Below are 12,147 nucleotides of genomic sequence, written 5' to 3'. Positions count from 1 at the left end.
TCCATCCCATCATCTTTCTCCCTCCCTGCTCTGTCCTCGGCTCCCACGTTCTGGATTAAAGCAGTTTGGATGTGGGTCTGGGGCTGAGGGCTGAGGATTTTACTGTAATACCCCTTCATACCCTCCAGGATAGGGGCGGCTGTGATTGCGTCTGGGACCTGGAATGCAAATTTATGAGGGCTGCAGGGTCCTCTCACTGTTTTGTCTCTCTCTCTCGTGCTCTCTTTCTCTCTCTCTCTGTCTAAATATTATGGATAATTTGGTTTAGTTTTAAGGAATAGTTTACAAATCAAAGGTTGCGTTCAGATTCTCTACCCTTCTCCAAAAGTGTGCACTTGTTCACTCCCACTAATGCATTTAAAATCATTGGTTTGGATCAAGCATGGCTGGAGGGAATTTCCACCATATTCCTTACGCGAGTCCATTCCTTTTAAGTGTATTAGTGCAAACTTCGGGAGAAGTGTAGATAATTGGAATGTAGCCTAAATCACACTCAAAAAAATTGAAGTTTGTCAGACTGTTTCAGACCTGAAATGCAGTCTAATGTTCTTGCCATATGGTATTGTGGTTAGTCCACCATCTATATGGAGGGAATTCCAACTGCTTAAAAAAACAATACAATGTTGAGATCTGTTGTGTGGATCCAACAATATGCCTCATGAATTGAATAGATACAAAATTGTGTCTAAATTAAAATATGCAGCTATGTGGGACACTTCTGAGTTCTGAAAATGTCTAAAAACATTGTTTTTGTGTTGAACTGTCCCTCAGCTGTTGGCTCCGGCAGTGGACTGGCTGGACTACCTGTCCTCTGCCCTGTCCCCTCTGGACCTGAACGACACAGAGCCTGTGGTGCTATATGCCAAGGAGTACTTGCAGCAGGTGTCTGACCTGATCAACAAGACCGAGCGCAGGTAAGGACCTGGACGGAACTCAACCTGTTCGTACTTATGCCCCGCCTGCCAAAGGTCAGGTCACGTGGTCAGGAAATACTCCAAGGTCCATCCGTAACACATTGTGACATAGCTGAATCGGCAGCCATGCTTCTGCGCTACCAGTTTTTTTCATGTCTTGTCCTGGAGGCAGAACTGCGATTTTTGCTACACAAGGTCAGGTTTAAAATGTAATGACTGTGGCTGTGCCAGCAACTGACAATTCTGCAAAGCTGCCTCCAGAACAAGATTCATGACAAAAAACACAAACCTGCTAGGAGAACATTTGGCACGTCTTTATGACCCTAATGAAGCTAATTTCTTAATCAATCCCATATACTACGTTCTTGCAAAAAAGTTTTTAAATTCTCTAGTAGTGCCAATATTGAAGACTATCAAATGCTTCTCAAAGATGCCCTCTGGTGGTAGCACTAACTAGCATTAATGGTAAAAATGTCTTACAATTAAATAACGTGCCATAGAATTCTGCAGCAACCCGCAAGGTGTGCTGCAGTATGATGCAACTTTTAAAGGAGGAACCACTATTGGTAGAGTTTTTAAAGTGACTATGCATAGATAATAACAGAGAGTAGCAGCAGTACAAATAGTCTTGGAAGCCATTTGATTAGATGTTCAGGAGTCTTATTGCTTGGTGGTTGAAGCTGTTTAGAAGCAACTTGGACCTAGACTTGGCGCTCCGGTACCGCTTGCCGTGCGGTAGCAGAGAGAACAGTCCATGATTAGGGTGGCTTAAGTTTTGACAATTTTTAGGGCCTTCCTCTGACACCACCTGGTATAGAGGTCCTGGATGGCAGGAAGCTTGGCCCCAGTGATATACTGGGCCGTTCACACTACCCTCTGTAGTGCCTTGCAGTCGGAGGCCGAGCAGTTGCCATACCAGGCGGTGATGCAACCATGCTCTTGATGGTGCAGCTGTAGAACCCGTTGAGGGTACAACTGAATGCCTTCAACTGAAATGTGTCTTCCGCATTTAACCCTCTGAATCAGAGAGGTGTTGGGGTCTAGAGTACAGGTGGGGACTGAGCATGTACACCTGATGGACCCCCATGTTGAGGATCAGCGTGACCGATGTGTTGTTACCTACCCTTACCCCCAGGGGTGGCCCATCAGGAAGTCCAGGATCCAGTTGCAGAGGGAGGTGTTTAGTCCCAGGGTCCGTAGCTTATTGATGAGCTTTGAGGGCACTCTGGTGTTGAACGCTGAGCTGTAGTCAATGAATAGCATTCTCACATAGGTGTTCCTTTTGTCCAGGTGGGAAAGGGCAGTGTGGAGTGCAATAGAGATTGCATCATCTGTGGATCTATTAGGCTAGTATGCAAATTGAAGTGGGTCTAGGGTTTCTGGGATAATGGTGTTGATGTGAGCCATGACCAGCCTTTCAAAGCACTTCATGGCTACAGACGTGAGTGCTACGGGTCGGTAGTCACTTAGGCAGGTTATCTTAGAAGATGAGCGACCCAGGAATGTGTGTGATTTGGGGACATTTAACAGAATGTGACTGGCAGAACAGGGGTTGTATGTGGAGGATGAGGGCTGCAGTAGATATCTCAGATAGGGGGGAGTGAGGCCTAAGACGGGTTTTATAAATAAGGATCAACCAGTGGGTCTTGCTACGGGTATACAGAGATGAGCAGTTTACAGATGCCTATAGAGTGCAGTGATGTGTCCTATATGGAGCATTGGTGGCAAATCTGATGGCCGAATGGTAAAGCACATCTAGTCGCTCGAGAGCACCCTTACCTGCTGTTCTATAAAGTATGTCTCTATAATCTAGCATGTGTAGGATGAGAGAAGGACAGTGTACCATCTAGTCATACTCCCAAGTACTTGTATGAGGTGACTACCTCAAGCTCTAAATCCTCATAGGTAGTAATCACACCTGTGGGGAGGGGGGCATTCTTCTTACCAAACCACATTAATTTTGTTTTTGAGGTGTTTAGAACAAGGTTAAGGGCAGAGAAAGCTTGTTGGACACTAAGAACACTTTGTTGTAGAGAGTTTAACACAAATTCAGAGGGGCCAGTTGAGTATAAGACTGTATCATATGCATATAAATGGATGAGAGAGCTTCCTACTGCCTGAGCTATTTTGTTGGGGCCTAGGATTGAGCCTTGGGGTATTCCCTTGGTGACAAACAGTGGCTGAGACAGCAGATGTTCTGACTTTATACACTGCACCCTTTGAGAGAGGTAGTTAGCAAACCAGGCCAAAGACCCTTCAGAGATACCAATACTCCTTAGCCGGCCCACAAGAATGGAAGGGTCTACCGTATAAAAAGCTTTGGCCAAGTCAAACAAAAATAGCAGCACAATATTGCTTAGAATCAAGGGCAGTGGTGACATAGTTGAGGACATTTAAGGTTGTAGTGACACATCCATAACATGAGTGAAAACCAGATTGCGTTCCAGATAGAATACTATAGACATAAAGAATGCCAGTAAGTTGGTTATTGACAAGTTTTTCCATCTTTTTGATAAACAGGGCAACATAAAAATTGGCCTATAACAGTTAGAATCAGCTTGATCTCCCTCTTTAAATAAAGGACTAACTGTGGCTGCCTTAAAAGCAATGGGAACCTCCTCAGAGAGGAGAGACAGGTTAAAAAGGTCAGAGATCGGCCTGACGGCTATAGGGGCAGCAACCTTAAAGAATAAAGGGTCTAAACCATCTGACCAAGATGTTTTTTTGGCGTCAAGTTTAAGGAGCTCCTTTAGCACCTCGGACTCAGTGACCGCCTGCAGGAAGAAACTTTGTAGCGGGGCAGGGGAAAAGGAGGGAGGAGCATCTGGGCTAGTTGCATTAGAAGGGGTGGGAGGTGAGGAAATGTTTGATGGGCAAGGAGGCATGGCTGAGTCAAATAGAAATTCTGACTTAATGAAGGGTTGATTAAAGAGCTCAGCTATGTGCTTCTTGTCAGTAACAACCACATCAACATTAAGCGATGTGGGCAGCTGTTAGGAGGAGGGTTTATACTCCAGGTCTTTAACCATTTTCCAGAACTTATTGGGGTTAGACCCACAGAGTGAGAACTGCTCCTTATAAAGGTACTTACTTTGGCCTTCCGGATAGCCTGAGTGCACTTATTTCTCATTTGCCTGAATGACAGCCAGTCAGCCTTAGTATGCGTGTGCCAATCCTTTCGCTAAATGCTATTCTTGAGGTGGAGTAACTGCAAGATCATCGTCGAACCAGGGGCTGAACCTGTATTTATTTCTCATTTTCTTCATGGGGGTGTGTTTGTTAACAATATCACTGAAGATAAGCTTCTTCAAAAAGAGGGGATCAAGCTGATTCTATATACATTTTCAGAGGCCAGGTCATGAAGGAAGGCTTGCTCATTAAAGTTTTTTGACTGAGCAGCCATTACGAACACAGGCTGTAACACAGTGATCACTAAGGTCTTTACAGAAAATCCCAGACTGGTACCTATCAGGATTGTTTGTGAGGATAACATCGAGGAGAGTAACCTTTTCTGGGTGTTTGGAGTCATACCTTGTGGGATTGGTAATAATCTGAGAAAGATTTAGGGAGTCCAATTGCTTTAGGACTTGGTCAGGTGGTTTAAGCATGTCCCAGTTTAGGTCACCTAGCAGAACAAATTCAGACGTAGTGTAAGGGGCCAGGTGAGAGCATAGGGCAGGTAGGGTACAGGCTGGTGCTGATGGAGGACGATAACACCCAGCAACAGTCAACAAACAGCCATTTGAAAGTTTAATGGTTAAAACCAGCAAATCACATTGTTTGGGGACAGAATTGGTGGAGACAATCAAGCACTGAAGGTGATCCTTGGTAAAGATTACCACTCCCCCACCTTTGGAAGATCTGTCTTTACGAAAAAGGTTAACATCAGTATTCAAAACACTCTTTCTTAACCATGTGTCATTAATGACCAACACATCTGGATTGGAGCTGTGAACCCACACTTTCAATTGATCCATTTTAGTTAATAAGCTTCTAGTGTTAACGGGCAGAAAACCCAGGCTTTTACGAGATCAGAAATCAGTGAAACAGATATCAGAGCAAAGATCTGGGGAAGAGCACCAAAACATTTCTGTAGTAGTGAAGGTCCCCAAGAGCACAGTAGCCTCTATGATTCTTAAATGGAAGAAGTTTGTAACCACCAACTCTTCCTAGAGCTGGCTGCCCGGCCAAACTGAGCAATCGGTGGAGAAGGGACTTGGTCAGAGAGGTAACCAAGAACCCGTTGGCCATTCTGACAGAGCTCTAGAGATTCGCTGTGGAGAAGGGAAAACCTTCCAGAAGAACAGCCATCTCTGCAGCACTCCACCAATCAGACCTTTATGGTAGAGTGGCCAGACGGAAGCCACTCCTCAGTAAAAGGCACATGACAGCCTGCATGGAGTTGGCCAAAAGCTATCTAAAGGACTCATAGACCATGAGAAACAAGATTTTCTGTCCTGAATGCCAAGTGTTTTACTCTGGAGGAAACCTGACACCATCCCTACCGTGAAACATGGTGTTGGCAGCATCATGCTGTGGCGATGCTTTTCAGCTGTAGGTACTGGGAGACTTGTCCGGATCAAGGGGAAGATGAAGGGAGTAAAGTACAGAGAGATCCTTGATAAAAAACCTGCTCTCAGACCGGGGCGAAGGTTCACCTTCCAACAGGCCAACGACCCTAAGCACACAGCCAAGACAACGCAGGAGGGGCTTCGGGACAAGTATCTGAATTTTCTTGAATGGCCTAGCCAGTGCCCAGACTTGAGAGGATCTGTGAGAAGAATGGAAGAAACCCCCCCAAATACAGGTGTGCCAAGCTTGTAGCATCATACCCAAGTAGACTCGAGGCTGTAATAACTGCCAAAGGTGCTTCAACAAAGTACTGAGTAAAGGGTCTGAATACTTATGTAAATGTGTAATTTTTTTATACATTTGCTGTTTTTCCTTGTCATTATGGGGTTTTGTGTGTAGATTGATTTTTAGAATAAGGCTGTAACGTACAAAGCCAAAGCCCCCCGATGGGAGAGCATAAACTACAAGGAAATTCTCAAAGCTGCTAATGAGTACCTTGAAGACCTTGTACTTAGCCGGTGGGAATTCCTGTAGGGTGCCCCACTCAGGCAGTGATTCTGCTGGCAACACTAGCTGCAGTAACCCATGGGGAGGGGCCACACTTGGACATTCAGAGATGGTGCATATTATTGTGGACCTGGTGGCACAAAATCATCAGAGGTCTGACTGCACAGAGATCCTTGGGAATATGGTCACATCTGGGGATCAGCGTGTGTGTGTTTCTTGGAAAGAGGTTGTATCTGATCTCCATCAGCTAGGACTTGACAATGGTTAATCCATTTTTGCCCGTTTTTACTCAATTATGCATGCCTTCTCATACAGCTGCAACTTTTATATATTTGTAAATCAAATCCTTTCTTGAGTTCTGGGATGAAACAACTGTTGAGCATCTGAGTGACTGGTTGCTTGTGGGGGGAAGGGTTGTGTGTGTCCCACAGCTGTTACTAGGGAGTAAAGATGTTAGGGACAATATAGGATGAATCACAATAATTGTTTGCTAAAATAATAATTGCTTGCCAAAGTGTAATTTTTGTAATGGCAATCCTGGTAAGAGGTAACAATCCATTGCATGAACTATCTGCATTATTACAAATATTAATTGTTAATTATGGAAACTAAGATACGCAGGTTTTTTTTATATATGTATGTGTATATGTGTATGTATGTATGTATGTATATATATATATATATATATATATATATATATATATATATATATACACACACATATATATATACACATATATATATATACACACACACACACACATATATATATATATGTATATATATATATATATGTGTATGTGTATATATATATATATATATATATATATATATATATATATATATATACACATACACATATATATATGTATATGTGTATATATATATATATATATATATATATATATATATATATATATATATATACACATACACATATATATATGTATATGTGTATATATATATATATATATATATATATATATATATATATGTATATATGTATATGTGTATATATATATATATATATATATATATATATATATATATATATATATATATACACACACATACATATATATATATATATGTATGTGTGTGTATATATATATATATATATATATATATGTGTGTATATATATATACATATATATGTGTGTATATATATATATATATATATATATATATATATATATATATATATATACATATATATGTGTGTATATATATATATATATATATATATATATATATATATATATATATATACATATATATATATATATATATATATATATATATATATATATATATATACACACACATACATATATATATATATATATATATGTGTGTATATATATATGTGTGTATATATATATATATACACACACACAGAGAGAGAGAGATACAATTAGCTTATATATATCTTTTAAAGCCATTAAATCATTTTCAGGAATATTCCAAGCTGTTTAAAGGCACAGCCAATTTAGTGTATGTAAACTTCTGACCCACTGGAATTGTGATACAGTGAATTTTAAGTGAAATAATCTGTCTGTAAACAATTGTTGGAAAGAGAACTTGTCATGCACCAAGTAGATGTCCTACCCGACTTGCCAGAACTATTTTTTGTTATAAAGAAATGTGTGGAGTGGTTGAAAAACGAGTTTTAAAAGACTCCATTTACACTCCATTTTGACTCTCCTGCACCTGACTTCCCTGCCACCTATACACACGGCACTGACAATATGACTAAAGAGTTAGTCGGGGTGATTTTCCACAAATAGACAGGTATTTTCCTTTCCATGGTAGCAAGATGTTATGGATAGATCTTCTACGAGGCTATGGAGCAATTCTAATTGCGGATTTAAAAGAGAACAAGAATCACAGTACAAATACTTATTTTCCACCATAATTTGCAAATAAATTCATAAAAAATCCTACAATTTTCCAGATTTTTTTTCTCATTTTGTCTGTCATAGTTGAAGTGTACCTATGATGAATATTACAGGCCTCTCATCTTTTTAAGTGGGAGATCTTGCACAATTGGTGGCTGACTAAATACTTTTTTGCCCCACTGTATCCTTGTATTGCTACTGATATATCATCAAATGAAATATGTAAGTGAGTGGAACGAATTGCAAAAATCTCTGAAGCTGGAGACTCACATCTCCCTTACTAGCTTTAAGCACCAGCTGTCAGAGCAGCTTACAGATCACTGCACCTGTACATAGCCCATCTGTAAACAGCCCATCTATCTACCCACCTCATCCCCATACTGGTATTTATTTATTTTGCTCCTTTGCACCCCAATATCTCTACCTGCACATTAATTTTCTGCCAATCTACCATTCCAGTGTTTAATTGCTATATTGTAATTACTTCGCCACCATGGCCTATTTATTTCCTCAACTTACCTCATTTGCACTCACTGTATAAAGACTTTTTGTTTTCCTTTGTTCTACTATATTATTGACTTTATGTTTTGTTTATTCCATGTGTAACTCTGTGTTGTTGTATGTGTCGAATTGTTACACTTTATCTTGGCCAGGACGCAGTTGCAAATGAGAACTTGTTCTAAACTAGCCTTCCTGGTTAAATAAAGGTGAAAAAAAGTATCAAATGGCTAATACATTAATGTTATCTGATGTTAGCAAGTTATTGATTTCATGAACCTTATTTCTAAGGCTACATATATTAATATGGGCTATTTTCAGCCCTTTCCTGGGTAGCTTATCAAAAAAATAAAATTCATTCAGCAGTCCATTAATCAATTGATGTGTGCTGCGGGGTTGAGGCTACCATGGGCTTTGCTCTGTCATCCCTTCCAGGCTTCTGGAAGGGAGGGTGGACCATGAGCCTGTCATAGCGGACGTACGCAATATCCCCACGGGCTCTGGCAGCGTTCATGGCTGGGATCAGTTCTTTCCTCTTTTTTTACTTTATTTCACCTTTATTTAACCAGGTAGGCTAGTTGAGAACAAGTTCTCATTTGCAACTGCGACCTGGCCAAGATAAAGCATAGCAGTGTGAACAGACAACACAAAGTTACACATGGAGTAAGTAAACAATTAACAAGTCAATAACACAGTAGAGAAAAAAAAGGGGGAGTCTATATACATTGTGTGCAAAAGGCATGAGGAGGTTGGCGAATAATTACATTTTTGCAGATTAATAACACTGGAGTGAGAAATGATCAGATGGTCATGTACAGGTAGAGATATTGGTGTGCAAAAGAGCAGAACAGTAAATAAATAAAAACAGTATGGGGATGAGGTAGGTAAAAATGGGTGGGCTATTTACCGATAGACTATGTACAGCTGCAGCGATCGGTTAACTGCTCAGATAGCAGATGTTTGAAGTTGGTGAGGGAGATAAAAGTCTCCAACTTCAATGATTTTTGCAATTCGTTCCAGTCACCGTTCCAGTCTGGCGCATAACTTCAGGATAGTCCTTGTTGAGGAAGATATACGTTCCTCTCAAGTTCTTGGCTCTTTCCAGAACAGCTACCTTGAACCTCAGGAACTTGACCACTATCGGCCTGGGCCTATCACCTGGGCCGGTGGTGGGTTTCCCAGTCCTGTGGGCACTCCACCTCAATTTTTCTGTGGTCCATCTTCAATTTCTCAGAGATCATTTCCCTGACTTTGTCCTCAGATTCCGTCCAGTTCTCGTGGAGATTCTGCAATTCCATCCACAACCATGTTGTTCCGCCTTGATTGTCCCTCGAGATAATTAGATTTATCAGTCATTGTTATCATGGATTCACACACAGAACTGATGTCCTCTCTCAATGACTTACAGGTTGCTCTCAGCTTGCCGTTCTCCTGTTTCAACTCATCGAGCTGACTCTGGGAGAACTGCAAACTGTTCTTCAGGTTCTGGACCTCTCTAGTCAGGTTGTCCGTTCTTTTGTTAGTAGAATCCATGAGTATTTGGACAAAACACTTGAAGCTATTTTCTTGTTGTCGTAACAACTGCTTGTAGGTCTCTTTTTGTTCATTTAAAAGATCCTTCATGTGTGATAGAGAGACACCACTGTCTTCAACGGTACTCCCGCCGGCTTAGGTCTTTGTCATGGTAGCTAGCAAAGTATGTTACGCTGTTACTCCTCGCAGTTCCAGACAGGGCAGATCACAAGGAAAATTGAAAACAACAAACAACAGTGATCTAGACAGCCACAATGGCAAACCGTGTCGCGGGCTGCATTCAAGAAAACCTCTCTAGCTTAACATCCAGCTAGTTTAGCAGCAAGTCTAGCTGCGACGCCAAATAGCTCCTCAGACACGTCCTTGGTCGGCAGGATCACTGGAAAGAGACATGCAGGCCCAGCAACTGATGCCAACTGTGTCGCGGGATCCAAACTAAGAATCAACAATTACCTAGAGCTAATGCTGCAGATAACAAGACTGGGTGATTTGAAAAGTTATAGTCAATCGAGCAATAATAAAATAATACTTTTAGCAAAATAAATTATCTTTAATTTACAATCTGTAGAAACTATGAGAATAGAAAGGTTCAGAGCTTTTGTGAATCATCACAGTACAGTTGAAAAATATGTGGCAATTAGAAATCCAATGTGGATGGTGTTAAGAGATAAATTGGAGGGATTGAATGGAGCTGAAGGGTTGGACTGATAACAACACTTGAAGTGAACCTCGATTTGAACAGGGCTACTTCTTCATTACACAAAGGAAAAACCTCAACCAATTTCTAAAGACTGGTGACATCCATCGGAAGCGGTAGGAATTGCAAGAAGGTCCCTTAGAAATCTGGATTCCCAATGAAAACCCATTGAAAAGAGTGACCTAAAAAAAAGGGTTTCCTCAGGGTTTCGCCTGCTACATAAGTTCTGTTATACTCACAGACATGGTTCAAACAGTTTTAGAAACTTCAGAGTGTTTTCTATCACAATCCACTAATGATATGCATATCTTATCTTATGGGGATGAGTAGCAGGCAGTTGACTTTGGGCATGCATTTCATCCGGATGTGAAAATACTGCCTGCCCCCTGTCACCAAGAAATGTCCTTATTTTTGAAAGAAAAGCACATTTTTTGTCCTTTAAAATAACATCCAATTTATCAGAAATACAGTTGTTAATGTTGTAAATTACTATTGTAGCTGGAAACGGCAGATTTTTTATTGAATATCTACAGTTGAAGTCGGAAGTTTACATATACTTAGGTTGGAGTCATTAAAACTTGTTTTTGAACCACTCCACAAATTTATTAACAAACTGTAGTGTTGGCAAGTCGGTTAGGACATAATTTTTCCAACAATTATTTACAGACAGATTATTTCACTGTAACAGAATTCCAGTGGGTCAGAAGTTTACGTACACTAAGTTAACTGTGCCTTCAACTTGTTATGGCTGCAATCCCCCTATCGGGATAAGTGTCATCAACAACCACTGAATAGCATAGCGCTACATTCAATAAATATTACTACAAATATTTATATTCATGAAATCACAAGTGCAATATAGGAAAACACAGTTTAGCCTTTTGTTAATCTACCTGTCGTGTCAGATTTTGAAATTATGCTTTACAGCGAAAGCAATCCAAGTGTTTGTGTAAGAATCATTGATCGCATAGCAAAACATTATGTACACTAAGCATTAAGTATTAAGTAGCTAGGTCACGAAAATCTGAAAAGCAATCAAATGAATTGTTTACCTTTGATCTTCGGATGTTTTCACTGACGAGACTCCCAGTTACACAACAAATGTTCCGTTTGTTTGTCGCGTTATGTTCAGAAATCCACAGGAAAGAGCGGTCACGACAACGCAGACGAAAATACCAAATAGTTTCCATAATGTCCACAGAAACATGTCAAACATTTTGTATAATCAATCCTCAGTTTGTTTTTAAAATATATAACCGATAATATATCAACCCGCAAATAGCTGTCCAAATTCTGTTGCGCGAGCAAAACTCATGTGACCACTTGACGCGATGTTATCGTTCTGGCTCATTTTTCAAAATAAAAGCCTGAAACTATGTCTGAAGACTGTTGACACCCTGAGGAAGCGATAGGAAAAGGAATCTGGTGCATATCCCTTTAAATCCAGCAAAGGGAGGCTATGGAACATGGAGTTTTCAAAATAGAAGCCACTTCCTATTTTGTTTTTCCTCAGGGTTTCGCCTGCAAT

The 12,147-nt window shown here is 40.3% G+C and overlaps 1 protein-coding gene across 5 annotated transcripts in view; it reads left to right on the top strand.

Moving 5' to 3' along the window:
• Positions 1 to 12,147, top strand: part of LOC110490062 (endothelin-converting enzyme 2) — an 88,288-nt gene that overhangs the window by 65,921 nt on the left and 10,220 nt on the right. For all 5 annotated transcript variants that reach the window (XM_021563191.3, XM_021563190.3, XM_021563192.3 and 2 more), the window contains one exon: positions 772 to 914. In XM_021563191.3, coding sequence (XP_021418866.1) covers positions 772 to 914 — 143 coding nt within the window. The remainder of the gene's footprint in view (positions 1 to 771; positions 915 to 12,147) is intronic.

Source organism: Oncorhynchus mykiss, chromosome 15, assembly GCF_057628025.1.
Source record: "Oncorhynchus mykiss isolate SJ-2025 chromosome 15, ASM5762802v1, whole genome shotgun sequence".
NCBI lineage: Eukaryota > Metazoa > Chordata > Actinopteri > Salmoniformes > Salmonidae > Oncorhynchus > Oncorhynchus mykiss.
This window is presented reverse-complemented; position numbering and strand designations above follow the sequence as displayed.